At 48.2% G+C, this 19,486-nt stretch overlaps 1 protein-coding gene and 1 pseudogene across 2 annotated transcripts in view; both read right to left on the bottom strand.

Moving 5' to 3' along the window:
• Positions 1-427: 427 nt before the first annotated feature.
• Prkn (parkin RBR E3 ubiquitin protein ligase) overlaps positions 428-19,486 on the bottom strand; it is a 1,135,485-nt gene continuing 1,116,426 nt past the window's right edge. The window contains exons 11-12 of one of the 2 annotated variants that reach the window (XM_050135903.1): positions 10,143-10,260; positions 428-2,874 (exon numbers count right to left, since the gene is read on the bottom strand). In XM_050135903.1, the coding sequence (XP_049991860.1) occupies positions 2,762-2,874; positions 10,143-10,260 (231 nt within the window). In that variant the 3' untranslated portion in view covers positions 428-2,761. The remainder of the gene's footprint in view (positions 2,875-10,142; positions 10,261-19,486) is intronic. The other variant, XM_050135902.1, reaches the window with a different exon arrangement.
• Positions 15,028-15,802, bottom strand: LOC126497722 (high mobility group protein B1-like; annotated as a pseudogene).

Genomic DNA, 19,486 nt, shown 5'->3' on the forward strand with positions numbered 1-19,486 from the left:
TCCCACGATTCTTCTTGTTTCTCTTCAAAATATACATTATTTATTTGTGCGTGTGTGTGTGTATGCACATGTGTGTACCTGCGTGAATGTGTTTATGTGCAGCACATGCCTAAAGGATCCAGCAGAGATCATAAGAGGTCATCGGACTCCTTGGAGGTGGAGTTACAGACAGTTGTGGGCCCACATGCTGGGTGCTGGGAGCTGAACTCCGGTCCTCTGCAAAAGCACCAAGTGCTCTAAATTTCTGAGCCATCTCTCCTGGCTCTCCAGGCTCTCCAGGCCCCAGTTTCTCTTGTAAACACTTATTTGTTCAAGTCTGTGAGTCTGGCAAGAAAGTAGTTATCACATTCCAGAATGAGGTTTTGTTCTGGAATTCAGATAATTAAAAAAACAGAACCCTTGAAGTTAATCATGGAGAGCAAAGGGGCCACGATCCCCAGTGGGCGATGCTTCCAGGCAGTATGCGAGACCACAAAGAAACAGAAATGTGGCCCACCTTCTCTCCCACATCTCCGACATTTATTAAAGAGATATCTCCAAGGACAAGCTCAAACACTCTTTGGATTCTTTTATTGACAGTCTGGGTACCACCATGGACACAGCCTTCAGATCTTTCTGAATGCGTTTCGCAGAAAAAGGCAGATTGCTCTGCAGAGGTTAGGTTTCCATTCTTCTGACATCCACTTCTATCCCACGACTCGTGCTCACTCACACAGGCGGTGACTCGTGCTCACACACACAGGCGGTGACTCGTGCTCACACACACAGGCGGTGACTCGTGCTCACACACTGTGGATACTTTCCCTTTAAGCTATTTTCAGAGCTACTATTCTATTCTGAAGAAAACATAGGCCATCACTAGAAAGAAAAAAAGGAACATGCTGGAGAGCCAGCGAGCTCCAGGGAGTCTCTGTAGCAAGCAGGACAGGAGACATTGTCCTGGCTTCCCAAACCATTACAGCACACAGGTGTGGGAGGATGCGGCGGGAAGAGTGATACTGCAAACGAAACAGTGACGGGTGGCAGAAAAACCCTGAGTGCTCAGGGCAGGTGGCCTTGCCACTCTGGGTGAGCACGCGGCACTCCTTCAGGACCTGGCTGGGGTGGAGACTAGGCCGCCGGGATGCAAGCGTGGACTTGGGTCTGCTGATCTTCCTCACTTTCCAAGATACCAACACCATTGTTTCCATGCAACCTTGGCTTCTGGACTGGGGTCTGGCAGGCCTAGGGCGTGTAGGAGTGGAAGGATTTTCTAATTGCTGATATTAAATGGGGTCATTCACGTTGTTATGACCCCCTCACACCACAGTCTTGTTCCAGCATCTCAGAGGAAGGGGAGGAAAGCTCCTGGGGGAGAGTTGTGGATGAGGCTGGGTAAGGCTGCCTGGAGTGGGGGAGCAGATGTTCTTGGTATAAGACCTGGAAAATTCCGAGGTCACTGCCTCTTCTCTCTCCAGCAAGGGTTTCTGTCGGTTACACCTTCATATTGGTTTCAGAAGATCCAGGTCTCTTAAGTCCCAAGGGACCTCATGTGCCAAGGAGATCCTCAGCTAGCAGCTCAGCCCCCTGAGAAGCCAGAATATCAAATGAGAAGGAAAGGCAGAGACTATACCTCATCCCTGCGCACATGGTGCGGTAAAAAATTTGGCTCACAGTACCTAGTGCTATTGTTTTTATGTGCTGTGTGTGTGCCTCAAAAACAAAAAATAGGAAAAAATAAAATTTTGAAAAATTAACATTCAAATGTGATGCATATTAACCTGAAGAATATTCTAGTGTGTGTTTATTGTCCTGCGCGAAAGGCCCTGCCTGGGGCTTAGCAGCTGGGGAGGGAGTAGGTGCATAGAGGTCTCTCCCCTTCTGTAGATGTTCCATAAATATAAACCCGACCTGCACTGCTGTTGGCGTTGGAATAGCATCATGGGATTGTTTCTAAGAATATCCCTTTATAGGCACTTTCTCTATTGAGTTTACACTGAAGCCAAACGAATGGGCTGGGCTTCCAGGTGGCAACAGGAATACGTCAAACCAATTGCAGACTTTGTAATAGTCTCAGGAGGAAAAAAAATCCTTTCTTTCTAAGGTTGCAGGCAACTGAACGGACGACGGCAGTGTGCTCGGCTTCGATGCCCTCCCTGTGATTTAAGCAGCCGGCACTCAAATTAGCTTTCCCAGTTCCTCGCTTGCTTGATGAGCTGATTTGTATGCCGCGGACCTGTCTCATCAGCACCACTTATAAAGACAGGATTCTTGGGGATAAACTAGTTGTTTTGACTATTGCTGGGGAGGGCCCTCTGGGCACTGCTCCTTAAATCTCGAGTGTGCTCCTGAGAATCCACAGCAGTCTAACATAATCAGAGCGTGGCGACAGCCTCGGAAAGCTGTTGGCTTCACCCGTGCGTCTACATGAAGTTAGTGAAAGTGGAGGCAGAAAGGTAAACCTGGAAAACCTCTGCCCCTGTGATGATCCAGCTGGATTCGGGCTGGGCTGAGAATCCAAAACAAGGGGCTGTGCTCTCTTCCCAGCTCTGATATTTGCATAAGCCAGAAGCCTGAAAGAGCCTCTTGCTGGGTGCCCGGCGGGCACTGCTGGTTTCCGTGGAAAGGCTCTAGTAGTCGCATCTGTAATTTGCAGCCTGTGTTTGTGCGTGTGTATGCATGTGCTTGTATGCATAGAGGAGACAAAATGGCTAAGAGGGTAGGGGTCGACATCTTTCCCGTTAGAAGCTGTGGCCAGGGCCAGTGCCGGGGTGACATCCTTCTACACGTCGAACCAGTGATCACCCATGCAGGCTCGGTTCCACTCACAGCTGCAGTTCCAGCACCATTCCAGCCTGCACTGTGGCTGCGGACACTTCATGTGCATGCAGCCTCCTGTGGGGACAAAGAATACAGATGCTGTGGGTTTGCAGCAAACGCCAGGAGAGCCCTTGCACACATGCCCACGTGCCATCCCAGAAATTACCCTTGTAGTGAACAGTTCCGAGCAACAAGGGCAGAAAGACTCTGAACCAGGGGTTCAATCAGGCACCACAGGGGGCAGCCCCCAGAGAGATGGATGAGATGATGACCCGGAAGTGGGGCTCTCTGTCTTTAGAACAAATCCCCTTCACACATTTGAGTTCTCCTCCTTCTCTCGTGTGCTTAGACACAAAGGACTCATGTTCCACAGACTGTTGATTCTTCATTTAATGGATGCAGTCATATTAAATGCTTGACTTTTAAATACGTATTAAATATTTAATAATTTAATATATGATACACTGGGGTTCGTAGTTTTCATATTTATGTGGTGTTAATTGGTTCAGCAAAATGTATAAGCAGGAACTGCGATAGTATATTGCTTTTATTTAGAATGGTATTTAGATTTCTATTTAAGGTAAGAAGCAAAGTATGACGTTGCCATGCTGGGATTGGAGCCTGGCTGGTAGAGTGCTTGCCTATCCTGCATGGAGCCCTGGGCTCAATCCCCAGCTCTGCAAACACCAGGATACACATGTGATCCCCAAACTCAGGAAGCAGAGGGAGCAGGACCAGTGTGTTCTGGGTCATCCTGGCTTCCATGAAACCTTGTCAAGGGTCCTGCATAGCCTATGTTACATCTTGACAACGCTGAGGCTGGAGCATGGCTTTGCTGGAGAACTTTCTCAAGGTGAAGCAGCTCTGTCAGGGGTAGAGCTGAGCCCCCCAGTGTTCCTAGAACAGGGGCTGCCATGTCTGCAGGGAGCCCCTTATGAAGGGCTCTACTTTGGGGTCACCACCCCCACCCTTCAGTTGGTTCCTTCTGGGCTCAGGCACTGAGTCTTCCAGGAGATGCAGGGGCACTAAAGGGAACTGTCGGAGATCCAGGCAAAGCAATTTCTTTGCTCGTATGTTACTCAACTCTAGGTGGGCTCTGTTACCAGTTACCTTGTTAACCTACCAAAATATCCAAGGATTGCCTCATACTGACTAACTTTTGTTAACAGAAATTGTGCACGACAGCTAACTCTACTCAAAAATATTTTTATGCCTTTAGGCATTTGTCTAGGGATAACACATTTAAAATTTTCCACTTGGTTATGATTTGTTTGAAGTATTATAAAAGATCACAGATGTATGAAAAATAAAGTAGAAAACTTAAAAAGCTTTAAAAAATACTTGTCATCAAAGATAGGGCCATTTTTAGCACATGTTAACAGCCATGTCTTAGGATAATACAATAGCAGAGTGTGTTCTGAAATGTCATTTAGGTCTCTCTAAAATGTCATATAGGATATTGAGGAAAAAAGCTAAAATTGATGAACTTAAAGTTATGCTATGCAAGAATTCTTTTCTTGTTTTTCTTTCAATCCTTACACATTTGAAACTCTATAGCTCGTCTGTAGGAAGTGGCGCCACTGTGGGGAGGAAGGAGGGAAGTGGGGAGAGAGGGTTATAGCAGGAGGCTCTTCCCTTCCTGGCAGTTAACATGGTTGGCTCCCGCTAGACCCTGCAATGTGGACGTGCACTTGGGTCCGCGACAGTATGGTCAACAATGTACAGTGGCGGGCCCATGTGACAGCAAGCTGGAAACTCCTGTCGCCTACTGACGTCCGTGTTTGTACTACACCCCCATATGGGGACGCTAGCCTACTGTGCTGCTGGTGACAGGAAGGAAGAAATGGCAGAAGGGGACTCTGTGGAGGGAGGAACGCTCCTAAGGAGAAAACAGGGGAAATAGGGTGATGGGTGGGGGGTGGGGGGAATGGAAGAGACTAAATAATAGGTTTTCTCTTGTGTGTCTATTTATATATGCATATATGTAATAAATCTGTATATGACATGAAGGCAGAAAGGGGATTATCGGAGAAGGGACCAGTGGGCAAGGGAGGAGTGGGGGAGAGAGGTATGGGAGCAAACACAAACAAGGTCCATATATGTGCAAAGATGTCAGTGGCCTGCGAGTGGGTAGCGGTACCAGCTATTCTTCTAGTGACCTGGGTTCAGTCCCCACCACACATGTGGCAGTTCATAACCATTTGTAACTCTAGTTCTAGAGGCTCCAATACCCTCCATGGGCATCAAGCATGCCCGTGATACACAGACATACCTGCAGGCAAAGCATCCATATGCATAAAAAAAAATCTTAAAAACATCGGAATGTAGCCTATTCTTTTGTATGCTAACTAAAAAATGAAGGGGAAGAGGAGACTGTATACAGCTGGGCTCAATGTGTGCCATTTGATGATGGTAGACTGTATACAACTATGCTAAACCATTTGATAATTGGGATGAGCTGCTATATGAGTGGTTTGAATCAAGACACTTTTATTATTAGAAATAATCATCTCATCATGTGTTTTACTTATGTTCTCCTACTTTCAGAGAAGGTTCCCTGAGGAGTTCTCAGCACGCCTCACTGCAGCTGCCTCAGTTATCCCATGCCCCCTGAACCTCCTGAGCGGCCACTGGCATCTAGGCTTGTGTCTGCCCTGAGTGACGTCTGGTGACACACTTCTTAAATTGTGTCCCATTATTAGGGGACACGTGGCTGTAAACGGAAATGGGGAGTTGATGATTGCTCCTCAGCCGTCTGATATTGACCTGAAGGGACCGTGGCTCTTCTCACGGGGAACTCAGTCTCTAGACTGACAACCAAGACAGGGCAGGCCTGTGGGCAGGAGCGCCACCCCTGGATAGAGCCAGTGAGCTGGAGCTTCCGAACCACCTGCTGGCAGATCCAACCACGCCACAGGCCCTTACAGATCTGAGAAGCAAGCCATGACCTTGCCTGTCTGAAATGATCGGGGAAGATGGAGGGGACCATAGGAGGAGGTACCGAGGTTTACCCTGTGTTGAGGAGGGTAACCGTGGAGCTGGGGAAATGGCTCAGGCGGTGAAGTGCCTAACTTGGCAGCATGAAGGCTCAACTTCAATCCCCAGAGCTCAAGTTAAGAGGAGGGTTAGGTATGGTGACCTGGATTTGTAACCCCAGGCAGTGATAGGTGGATCGTTGGGGCCAGCCAGTTTCGCCTAGGCCAGCCAAATCAGTGAATTCCAGGACAGTGACTAATATTATTCTTAAAAATACACACATTGATCTTGAGAAACAAAACAAAACAAAGTATAGCCAGGCTATGGAGGCGCACATCTTTAATCCCAGCACTTGGGAGGCAGAGGCAAGCGGATCTCTGTGAGTTTGAGGTCTACAAAGCAAGTTCCAGGATAGGCTCCAAAGCTACACAAAGAACTCTTCCTTGAAACACACACACACACACACACACACACACACACACACACACACACACACTCATTAAGTCAGGTAGTGCATTCTTTAGTCCCAGCAATCGGAAGGCAGAGTTTGAGGTCAGCCTGGTCTACAGAGTGAGTTCCAGGACAGCCAGGGCTACACAGAGAAACCCTGTCTCCATTAACAAAAGTATTTACTTACTTATTGTTAGTGAGTGCGTTGTGTGTGTGTGTGTGGGGGGGGTCAGAGGCTAACACTCCACAGGCCATGAGTGAGTGCCTCCCACTTGTAGCCTATTTCTAAGAAATGACCCTGCTGGAAACCATCTATACTGGTGAGTCACTTACTTGGCTTCTCAGCTCCACCTCCATGCCTGTGGTGTGACCTGGATCTCAGCAGATCTCATCAGGTAATTCGTTTGAATGCCGCCCTGTTTCTGGGAATCAAGCTTAAGCCCCTTGGCTCTCACAGTGGCCCTACTGTGCAAGCAAGGCACTTCCAGCTCAGGCCAGGTGTGCTGTTTGTACCCCCACTGTTTTGCACATGTGGTCCTCGCTACTTCCTTGCCTGGGTCAAATCTGCATTTCTCTGGGATATTGCATACTCAGAGAAATGGTTTTGTCCTCTTTAGCTTGCGCTTTTCAAGTCTGTACAACAGGTGCTGGCGTTAGTAGGCACTTAATACTCTCTTCTGGCAAGGCCATTTGCATCTTTTTTCTTTTTCTCCTGTCATGTGATCACAGTCTGGGAATGGCGGGCAGAACTGGAGTGGGGTCTCTTAACCCTACTGACCCTCATGCACTTGGCAGGTACATGTTAACCATTGTCCTTCCAGGGCCCTCCCAACATGCAAATAAACAGTGGGGGTCACCAACTGAATTCCTTTCCCAGGCATCGGGGACTCAGAGTCAGGGGCTTGGGTTGAGCTAAGCCTGCCTCTGGTACCCTGGAAGAGTAGGCCTACTCTTGTTGGTGTTGAGAAAGATGTTTTTTTTTAAAGGTTCAAGTGTTTGGTACATGTCTGCTAGCTTTCATTCTGCAGCCAGCCGGCTCTCAGCACCTGGTGGCCTGGGTGCCGCTAATACCCAGAAAAACGGGCAACGTGATCCTACAGCCCTCGGAGAAGAGCTGGTCACCAGGGCGGAAGGGAAGGCCACAGTGTCCACTGCTAGCCTCTCATCCCAAGTTATACCCAACAGCCCCACCCTACTTCCTACATATATTATCTTCTCGGCCACATAGATGCTGTGAGACCCACTCACCAAAGATCCCTGTCTGATCAGAACAAGACTGATGCTGGGCAGCACTTGCTGAGAAGTCCCGCTAGCGTGCCCCTCACAGACATCGCGCCATGCAGCCTTCATCCTAGCTTTGCACAAGGCCAACAGATGGCCCCTGTGTCCCAGAGGGTGACAGGGTAACCAGCATCCAGTGCTAGAAACTCAGGTGACAATGGCTAAATGAGGACTGGAACTCAAGCAGACCAGAGCTCAGCTTCTACTCCAGCCCTCCAGACACAGTGCAGTGCACACAGGGAGCCCTCTAGAGCCAACCAGATATGGGGGGCAGAATGGAAGGGACCCAATTCCCAGGAATCTCCCCGAAGTCAGTGACACAATGACAATGATAAGGGGAAAAGGGGCGGAGGCACAGGGGAAGTCCAGAGTGTGCCGCAGGAGGTGAGAAACTGCTTCTCCGATGAGTGTGATGGAGCCTCCAGAGGCACCAGAACGATGCCCTTAGTGCTACGGACAAGTGTTCCCTGAAAGGGCCGCCTCTGTGCCGCTGATTCTGCAGAATTGTTGACTTTACTTTGTGAACGTGGAGTGACAGAATGCTACAGACTGAGCGCCAAGTGGCCCTGGTCTATCTTCAGCCCCTTAATAGTCCCTTGTCACTGGTTTCTGTACCTGGTCTAACAGCTTCGTGTCTGTTAGACAAAACCTTCAGAACAGAACATACAGGTGAACTTAGCTCACCGAGCTTCTCACGAGCCTCAAGCTAAGGCTGGCTGCTTGGCTGTATCTAACCCATATGACGTCCCCACCAATCTATCTGGTAAATGTGTGGATTTCTGATTTGTCGTCGTTGCTTTTCAGTGACTCTAAAGTTTATGTAGCCTCTTCCACAGCGGGACGTGTCATTCCGAGCAACTTGAATCTGTGTTTCTACATCATGGCCACTCAAGTTTGGCTCAGAATAAATTCTTTTTCTCTTTGGGGGAACAGCTATGTTTTGCATCAGTAGTGGCTCTCGGGGTGTGAAACTTGCTTTGGCTCTTGTGTCCCTACTGCAGGCAAGACAATATCCTAAACTATGCAGGTGTCTGGTTCCCCTTCTCAACGTCCTCTGCATGACGTATTCTTGCTGTGGACTAGGGCAGGAGAAATATTGCACAGAGCTATATGCCCTGAAGGATGCTTGCCAATGTGCCCTGAAGGATGCTTGTTTGCCAATGTAGCCCTAGAGCTTCTTGCAAGACCTTGTTATGAACTTTAAAACATAGGTCCTCAGGTCTGGATGGAAGCCCAGGAGTCTGTAGTTTGAAAAGCATACTTGGCAGTTCCTCTTCATGCTCAAGGGCAATCCAATCTGTACTTTGAGGACATGGCCAGCAGAGACAGATCATGGCAGAGTTGAGCTGAACCCCACTCTCTTGGAGAGCCAAGCCCTCTGACTCATGAATGTAGGAGTGGGAAGGGTGCACCGTTCAGTCTAAGGGCTCTGGGGTTCTCCACAGCGATGAGGTTCCAGATTTAATGAGGCTAGGGATATGACTGCACGAGTCAGGAAGGGACAGTCCTTCAGGTGAGACAACACCTGGACTAGAGAAGGTCAGCGAAGAGGAACCATTCGAGCATGAACGTGCATGGTTTTGTCTGCTGACTGCGAGGTGGAACATTCTAGAAGAACTTGCCCTGTTCTCATTTCATTTCCTTCAGAGATATGTTCAAATCGTCGTTTAGGATTCTTGAAAGTCACAGAAGATTTGCTGGGAGGCAGAAGAAAAAGTCCCTTTCCAAAGTCCAGTAATGTTGGCATCTGAATGGGGGAGCTGGGCACGAGTGCCATTTAAGGCACTGCCTCCCTTGCAGAAGGGACCCGAGAACTGAAGGGAGCCCCAGCCTTCAGGGATATTACCAGGAGTGATGGGGCATGTATGCAGGGCAGGGAGAGGGTGTTCACAGCCAGAAGAGTCTGAGAAAAAGCCGATTGAAGAAATCTACCCCTGTTCTGTACCAAATAAGATCTGACGTGCTTTAACGTGTTGATGTGCACTGGAAATGCTGGCCGGAGCAGATGCTCTATCCTGCCAGAGGACTTGGACAAGCAGTTACTGGGTGCGCCTTCTGTTATTATTATCCACAAGGGGAGGTGTAGCTGCCATCACCTGAGCAATGCAGTTGATGTGGCGGTGCTCCTGGTCCCTCAGTCTGGGCTCTGGGGGCCTATGGGGGACTCTGTTGTTGTGAGAAGATGCCAAGCGTCTGATGTCATTAAGAAGGGGCACTGGCGTACCTTGTGTGTCTTCTCTCTCCACTGACATTGGAATGAGTCCTGGTGCACTCAGTGTCACCCACTGCTGGCCACCACCTCACCAGAAAGTTTCATTTACCACCACAGCTCCCGGTCCAAGGATGGAATTTCATCCCCTAGAAAACACCTAGGACACTGCCTTTGTCTCCTGCCTCCTAAAGTATATCAGCTATGAGAGCAGCCCAAATCTCCAGAAAGACGCTGGGGTAGTTGTAGTGGGGTTCGGGTTTAGGAGGTTAAGCAATTCCATGCTGAAGAAGACCTGACCCACTCCCACTCTACCCAGCCAGCCTCAAGCTGTGGACCCTCCCCCAAGCCCGACTGCCCTGCCCCCACAGGCCATCTTGCACAGAGGGTGCAGGCAGGCCTGGCTCTCCTCTTGGCTCACACTCACCATTTTTTTCCACTGGCACATTGCAGCGAGGACAAGGCTTAGTGGTTTTCTTGATGGTTTCTTTGGAGGCCTCCTCCCAGCGAGCTTGCTCAGCAGCCCTTTTGTCCACTCGGTAGGCCTGGATTGGGAGAGACGAAAGGAATTTAAATGTGGGTCTTTATCGCTGGGATTTAAGTCTACATTCCTTGAAGGGCTGGTGCAGATATTTCTCAGAGATGGAAGTGCCTTCAGGCAAGAAGCTTAGATATGAACTTGTTTGACAAGGGCCGTACAACCACTGGGCAAGTGTGGGCACTGTGTTCTTGGCACATGGCATATGCTTATGGGCTAAGAAAAGATTGCGCAGTTGTAATGGAGTACTGCAGTCTGAGAATTTTATGTGACTGTAATACATGATACCTGGAATGTGGTTAATATGTAAGCACGTGATTAACGCTTCACACACCTCTCGTTAGACCCTTTGTTGTGTGTGAACACACTAGCTGCCCTTTCAGAGCATTCAAGGCACAGACAGTGAGCGGACACTGGGAAGTGGGAGATTCTCGTGAATCTACAGTCTTCACTTTTAACTCCCTTCTGCATCTCTTCCCCTTACTTCCTGCCCCTGGAAAGTGGGGGGCTCTGCTGCTATCCCAGAAGGCACAGCAGAGAGAACATGGTGAGGACAGAGAGGCAGACTTCCGGCGTTGCTGACAGCAGAGATGAGGACCCTGGGCTCTGGAAAGAGCTGCCTGGGCTCAGCTCAGGCAGATGGAAGACTTGGACAAGAACTGCTCATCCCCTCTGAGAGTCCTCTCAGGTGGAAATAAAACACGGGGCACCGAGAGCTGGAGGTTCGTTTCCCTAAGTTCTAAGATGGGCGTCGGACTCGTGCTGTTGGCTGATGATGTAAATTCCTCCAGGATCTATGGCGTAGTAAAAGCCATGGTGCACTTGGCACCACCATTCATGCTATCAAGTACTAGACCACGGGCTGGCTGCCTTCCCCACCCCCAACAGTTGTATGTTGACAACCTAATGCGGTTGAAAACTGACTAAGACCCCCTCAGCTAGAGAAGGGGCCCCAAAGGAGCAGCTCCAGACGGGTGCTTCCTTCTGCTCCTGCCTGGTTCAGACACTATGATACCATCTGCTAACATCAAGTACCAGCAAGAGCAAGAACGTAGAGCAAGAATAAATCATTTTTAGATTTAGTAGAAGGGTGTTGTGATCTAGGACTGTATTTCAAAATGGTAATCCAAATAGAGTCCCTTCACTGTGTCCACTATGGCATCTATTTGTCTATTTACGTATCTATCCATCCGTCCGTCCATCCATCCATCCATCCATCCATCCATCCATCCATCCACCTACCTACCTACCCATCTCTTTGCTTTAATACAAACATTCAAGTCATTTTATTAACTTGTAATAATGATTAGAAAATATTCCCCTTGGGCTGGAGAGATAGCTCAGAGGTTAAGAGCATTGGCTGCTCTTCCAGAGGTCCTGAGTTCAATTCCCACAACCATCTATAGTGCCTTACAACCATCTATGGTGAGATCTGGTGCCCTCTTCTGGTATGAGGTAGAACACTGTACACATAAAAATAAATAGATAAATAGATAGATAGAGCTATCTTTAAAAAAAAAAAGCATTCCCAGGGCTACTCAGTAGCTTTAATGCTGACTAAACTCAACAGCCTTGGAGGCCTGATGTTGCCAGCCCCACGCACAGATGCTCACTAGCAAGTTTTCAGCAGACAGCAACTGGACTTGTGAGCTAAGCCCTAAAGGGGCCTGTCCCTCAGCAGATGCGCAGACATGATGAGGACCATTTCAAGATCTGGCCCTCAGACCTGCATTTTGACTTTAACACATGTGGCTTCAGTCTGTCGGACACACATGTGGTCTTGAGGCCCGGTGATTAGGAGGTTTAGGGTGGCTGCTTCTCACTGCCAACTTGACTGGCATTAGGATCACCTAGGAAATAACAGCTCTGCATATTTATATGAGGGTGCGTTCATGGAGGCTTAGCCTCGGACGGAAGACCCATGCTGAATGTGGATAATGTGATCCCATGAGCTCAGGGCCTGGACCGAACAAAGATGGAGAAAGGAGGGAGGAGGCCGAACACCAGCACTCAACGCCATGATTGACTTTATCTCTTCAGAGATAACAAAGTAAATCTTCCCTTAGCTGTCTGAGGCTCTCAGAGAGAGTGGGAACCTGTGTTTCCCGGAGCAGGTGGTGGGACTGTGTGTTTGCTTTATATGTTATGCTGTGAAAATTAGGCTGTATATACAGTTTCATAGTCTATGTAATTGGCAATAGACATATGAATTTAAGTTCTCCGAAGAAGTCACACTGGTAGTAAAGATTCTGCAGGCTGATTGGCCAACCAAAATGTCTCGATTATAAAAAGACAGAATATTGCAGGTTCAGAGACAAAATGAGCGTGGGCTGCAGCCAGTCTTCTTGATAGCCACTTATCACCGGCCGCTGTATCTGGTCCAGCTTTGACTATTTGACTGTGATAGCTCAAACTCCGTTTTGAGCTAGGCACCCATTCTAACCCCCTAAAAGATAAGTTCCTGGCAACTCTGGCTCCTTGCTCCCTCCCCTTCTCCCTCCCCAGGGTTGTAAAAACGGCCGTTTGCTCCCACTTATACAAACCCAGTTGTCTCTCTGTAAATGGGGGGGGCTCCCCACTAGCTGGGGGAATGAAGCTGTGTATGCCACAGAATGAGATGACTGTGTTGTCCACTGTTTAAACCCCTTCTTCCAGCTTCTTCTGTATGGCCAGCAGTAATTCATAAATTCATTTAATTATAATTTAAATTGAGTCCGTGGACTTTTCCTTGTGGATTGGCACTCCACAACATGATAAACCTCCAGAATATGTTCTGAGCAGACTACAGTGTATCAAGTCCAGAGCTAAGCATGCTGTGAGCTAGCATTTGAAAATGGTGGCAGAGATTTCCCACGTGTTCCTACCCACATGTCTGGTAGATGCGTTGGCTCATCACTTATATTAGTTTTCTCTTGTTTTAAGACAGGGTCTCATGTAGTCTACACTGGCTTCAAACTCACTGTGTAACTGACACTGCTTGTACCCCCGATTCTCCTTCCTCTCCTGGGATCACGGGGGTATACCACTATGCCATACTTTTGTTCCGTGACTAGAAAAGTACACGTAACCTTGCCCATAGCAGCACAGGTCATTGAGCGCACCCAGGATCGCCATTGCTAGCCTTGGCTAACTGACACACCCAGGATCGCCATTGCTAGCCTTGGCTAATTGACACACCCAGGATCGCCATTGCTAGCCTTGGCTAATTGACACACCCAGGATCGCCATTGCTAGCCTTGGCTACTTACGCTTACCTCAGAATAAACTCCCTGTGATTCCTTTTAAAGAGGGAACTGTTATGTGTTTCTTATTGTATATTAAATATATTTATCCACACTGAACAAGTTAAAGTACCAAATAGTCTTAAAATGTACAAAGCAAGATTACAATGAAGTTCCTAATTTCTTATTCCTGATGTAAGACTGTGATTGACATGTAAAGACGCTCCAAAAACTTCCACCTCAAAATACACACACGAATTATCTGATGTCTGAGAAACACAAGCATGAAAAACCAAGGCAAGAACCAGCTTCGATTTCTCAGCAGGACGAGGCACTGCCCCTTGCCATGTCTATACCATTTGTCTAATTTGCTCCTCCTAGATGCACTGTAAAGACTCAGGGCTAGAGAAACGGCTCAGTGGTTTAGAGCATCAGCGGGCCCTGGTTCATTCCCTGTACCCAAGCTGTGGCTCAGAAACATAACTCCAGTTCCAGAGGATCCAACACCTTCTTCTGGCCTCTCCAGTACCAAAAATGCATGTAGTACCCATACATATGTGCACGCAAAACATTCATACACAAAGTAAAGTAAATAAGTAAATCTTAAAAAAAATGCGGATGACAAACTAGAAGATGCACCTCACTGGCAGATGCACGGATGGACAGAGGGCTAGGCAGCTGTACCACAGGGCCTGCCTCGCCACCTGCATTTGCAGTACGCCAAGGCTCATCTACAAATGTCTTCCTTATTTTACATTTCTACAGCAACAGTCTACTGCGTGTCTCCAACTGCGATGCTTGCTCTCTCATTCAGCGGTCACCTCTTCTGTTTAACCTCTACACACCATACATACATCACACAGACACTACATACAAACCACACACAAACACACACACAGCACACACATACAAACACACACACAGCACACACACAAACACACCACACAAACAGACACCACACACCACACCACACACCACACCACACACCACACCACACACACATACACATACCACACACAATCTCTTTTCGTGGTCCAAAGCAGAACGGAAAGGTGAGAAAATGAAGGGACACTGGAGGGCTGAGGGCTGAACCCGGGGCACAAGCAGCACAAGGGACACTGGTGGAGGCTGCTGACAGACACGCTCCTTGTGTGCAGAGGTATTTTCTTTTTTATTTTTTTTACTAATAAAAAATTGTATTTACTTAGAAGCATTCAGAATGTCAACAAAACAGCTGCAATTTTTTTTGCAATTACAGAGTGGTATTCAGTTAACAGAACAACAATTATCTTCGTATAAGCTGCATCAGAGACAGCTGAAGATGAAAAAAAACCAAAACCAAAACAAAACAAAACAAAAAAAAAACTACCATCCCCATATATAACTAATTTGTGCTGTGCACCAACAAGAACCTGCTTTAAATTTCCATGCCAATTTACAACCCCCAGACGGTACCAGGCAAGGTTAGTGGCTATTGAAAATACCACTAGGACACATTCAGTAGTGTGTTAACTATACAAAAAACGACACTGTACAGTTTAAAAACAAATCTTACACAGCCTTACATTTCAGTTTTTTTTTCTTTAAAAGGAGTGAGTTGTGTACAGGGGGGTTAAATGCTTTATAGACAAGAAAAAAAAACTGCGCTAGAACCAACTTATTCATCATCATCATCTTCTTCCTCATCTTCATCCTCTTCGTCTTCCTCATCATCTTCCTCTTCCTTCTTTTTCTTGCTCTTTTCCAAAAGCCTTGACCACCCCCTTTTTCACTGCATCGGGTTTTCATTTAGCTCTGTAAGCAGCAATATCCTGTTCGTACTTCTCCTTCAGCTTGGCAGCCTTCTTTCCGACGGGCTGCTTGTCATCTGCAGCAGTGTTGTTCCACATCTCTCCCAGTTTCTTTGCAACATCACCAATGGATAAGCCAGGGTGTTCTCCTTTGATTTTGGGGCGATACTCAGAACAGAACAAGAAGAAGGCCGAAGGAGGCCTCTTGGGTGCATTGGGGTCCTTGAACTTCTTTTTGGTCTCCCCTTTGGGGGGGATGTAGGTTTTCATTTCTCTTTCGTAACGAGCCTTGTCAGCCTTGGCCATGTCTTCAAAGTTCCCCTTTTCTTTAGCAAACATGGTCTTCCACCTTTCTGAGCACTTCTTGGAGAACTCTGAGAAATTGACCGAAGCATCCGGGTGCTTCTTCTTGTGTTCCTCCCGGCAGGTTTGCACAAAGAATGCATACGAGGACATTTTGCCTCTCGGCTTCTTAGGATCTCCTTTGCCCATGTTTAGTTGATTTTCGTCCGCGAGGCACAGAGTCGCCCAGTGCCCGTCCGGCCTCGCTTGCCCCGGCGCTGTCTCTCTGGAGCTCAATGTACTGCAATGGCTGTTGCAGAGGTATTTTCTAATGTGCAGACTGTTTCCTTTTCATTTCACAATGAACCAGGCCTGAGCCTGCATGACCGACAAGGACAGCCTTCCTCCTTCCCCGGATATTTCCTGGGAATCTACACACAAGGCTTTGTTTACAGAGGAGCAGTCTTAGCCTCCCCTGCACCCTGAGTGACCTGGGCTTCTACCTATCAGCTGTAATGCAAGCCAGCCTGGAAGCAGCCCAGGGTCTCTTCTAATGAGAAGGAAAGGCTCCTTAGCAGCCTTTGAGGTGTAACTTCAGAAGCCACTGTAAACAGAACACAAGGCTGCCCTGCAGACCTGGCTCCGGCAGAGCCCACGCTGGCTGGACTGGCTGGACCTGTGCTCTCCCCCCCCCCCCCCCCCCCCCCCCCCCCCCCCCCCCCCCCCCCCCCCCCCCCCCCCGCTGCCTACTAACCCCAGAGCTGGAGTCTCTGTGAAACTTTCTTCCCCTTAAACTCCGATCCTGCGTGATACTGACTCCTCCTGGAATTCTCTTCTGCGCTGAAATCAAGAATCCTACATCACTACAGATTCTGTCTGCAAAGAACTCCTGGGGATGCTGCGAAATGTGGGATGTGGGATGGAGCTGTGTCTGGACCTGCAGGCTGCCAACACTGGTTCACCATTACACCCTTGTTTCTCTTCCAGACAGGGTTTCTCTGTAACCCTGGCTGCCCTGGAACTTGCCTTGCACACCAGACTGGCTTGGAATTCAGAGATCTGTCTGTGTCTGCTTCTTGAGTTCTGGGTTTAAACGTGTGTGCCTCCATGCTAGGTTCCCTATTTCACACAATAAACACTGATAACCCTTAGCTATAAAATAAATAAATGAATGAAAATCTATACACTACAATCATCTCCACCCCAATGCCAGCGCCCGAAAATTACTGGGGCACAAGCAGAACTCGCAGAGTAACCTCCTGCTCTTCAACCCCAGGACTGCCCGTGACTCATCAGAGAGGCCGCCAGATACCATGGTTCATACACTCCCCTCAAAGTAGCAGAAAACAAAATTCCTCATGAGGAAACTTCCTGAGGACTCGCATGGAAAACAAACAAGGGCGGGGAAAGGGAGGAGGGAGTTAAAACTGGAGAACATAGCCACCACAAGGGATACACAGAATATAATCAAGAGACCAAAATGAGACAACACCCATCATGACTCATCCACAGGGTCCCAACGCCCACAGACACGGAGGCGGTAGCACACGTGCATGTGAGTGTGCCATTGCACACGTGTGGAGGACACAGGCCAGCTCACAGGAAGCAGTTCTCTTTGGCCACTGCAGGGGTTCTAAAGGTTGACCTAAGGGCTTCAGGTTGGTGGCAAACACCTTTTCCTGCCAAGCCCTCTCACTGGTCCCCCAGGTTATTGATTGACTGATTGATTGACTGACTTTTTTTTTTCCAAGACAGGATTTCTCTGTGTAGTCCTGGCTGTCCTGGAACTCGCTTTGTAGACCAGGGTGACCTTGAACTCAGATATCCGCCTGCTTCTGTCTCCCTTTGGACAAAAGGTGCATGTCACCATGCCTGGCTCACAGTTTTAAAAAGGATCACTCACCATATGGAGAACCCAATAAGCAGAAAAATGAAGCAAGGTCATCTGTTCAGACACAGACAAGGAAGCCACCAAAGTGCATGGCATGAAACCTTTAGCAACTTGGAGGAAGAATTAAAAACCCTGATGTCTTAGTTAGGATTTCCATTGCTGTGATAAAAGACCAGAAGCAGCTTGGGTAGGAATGTCAGCTCTCAGCTTCGTATCACAGTCTACCACTGAGGAAAGTCAGGACGAGAACTCAAAGCCAGGTGGTGGTGGCGCACTCCTTTAATCCCAGCACCTGGGAGGCAGAGGCAGGAAAACTCTGTGAGTTTGAGGCCAGTGTGGTCTACAAGAGTGAGTTCTATGACAGTTACAGCTACACAGAGAAACCCTGTCTCAAAAAACCAAAATCAAACCAAAACCTCAAACAGGGTAGGAGCCTAGAGGTAGGAGCTGATGCAGAGGCCATGGAGGGTGCTTCTTACTGGCTTTGCTCCTCATGGCTGGCACAGCCTGTTTTCTTCTAGAACCTAGTATCACCTGCCCAGGGGTGGTCCTGATCCCTGGGGGAGCATTATTCATTCCTTAATCATACATCAATCACTAATTAAGACAGTACCCCCACGGGCTTGCCGACACTCCAATCTTATGGAGGCATTTTCTCAGTTGTCATTTCCTCCCCTTAGATAACTCTGGCTTGTGTTAAGCCAGCACAGTTGAAGAAAAATTCAGGAGGGGATTGAGACACTGATAAAATAGCAAATAAAAGTTCTGGAAATGAAAGAAGTAATCTATCGAATAAACAAAGCATCGTCAATAGACAAGACCGTATGGGAGAAGAGAGAGAGAGAGAGAGAGAGAGAGAGAGAGAGAGAGAGAGAGAGAGAGAGAGAGAAGAGAGAGAGAACAAAGTCCAGACAGTAACACAGCTAGGTGTATATAAAGAAAAAATATGAACACGGCTAAAACGTGTGAGGAATCTGGGACACGTTCCAGAGACCAAACCGAAGAGTCCAAAGCATAGACAAAGGGGCTGAGGCAACGGCAGAGACAATATATTCAATTAAGTTTTGGGAGAATTTCCAGAGCCTACAGAAAGAGGTTCAAACACAAGAGGTACATGGATCTCCAAAAGGGCCAGGCTGGAGAAGAACTCAGGACACGGCATATGAGTGTAGGCAGTAGAGAGGTCCTGGGGGGGGCGGGGCAGGGAGGGTGCTAAGACAGGAGATATGACAGCAGAGAGAGAGAGAGAGAGAGAGAGAGAGAGAGAGAGAGAGAGAGAGAGAGAGAGAGCGCGCGAGCGAGCTGCTGGGCTGAAAAGGGGCAGGGCAGCAAGGATGGGGGAGGGGCGGGGGAGGTGAGGGATCAAAAAGCAGACTGTGGGAAAATGCTATGATGAAATCCACTGCTTTGCATGCCGATTAAAAAGCAAACACAGGCACCTCCAGCATCTCCCCGTGTCGCTTAGAGATGAGTCCTCAGGCCTTTGGATCTGCCTGGGATAGGCAGTCTCCCGCGTCCCCACACTGGAGTCTGCACGCACCCCCTCGTTGACTTAGCTAATCACAGTGTGTAGGAACACGGGTGGTGCTGATCAGCCTTAGAGATATGGAGATGAACCGGCTTATGCCGAGGCTCTGGGCTTACCTGGCACGACTCCCTGGAGCGACACCCCAGCATTGAAGTCTCCGGCTTAGGGTGTGTGCCCACATGTGCGGGCTTTACTGTGTATAGCTAGATTAAGACAGGCGAGGAAAATGTTTACTATGACGAGGGGTATGTGCTCAGCCTCAGATGGGCCAGGGTATGTCTTCCAGAGACTGCACTGCCAATTTACAATAATGTGCAAAAACAAACAAACAAACAAACAAACAAAAAAAACAAGAAAAATCTATCTTTTTTTCGGTTAAAATACCGATTTCTGATCCTAGGATCCATAGGATATAGTGTGTGTGACTTCAAGGTCGACCAAGTACCCTTGAGGATTTCCCTGCAAGCGGACCTGCCATCTCCCCAAGGGGACCTGCCAACTGTCTTCTTATTAGCATGGTG

The sequence above is a fragment of the Alexandromys fortis genome, unplaced genomic scaffold (genome assembly GCF_014885135.2).
Source record: "Alexandromys fortis isolate MF-2015 unplaced genomic scaffold, M_Fortis_MF-2015_v1.1 scaffold_23, whole genome shotgun sequence".
NCBI classification, from domain to species: Eukaryota; Metazoa; Chordata; class Mammalia; order Rodentia; family Cricetidae; genus Alexandromys; species Alexandromys fortis.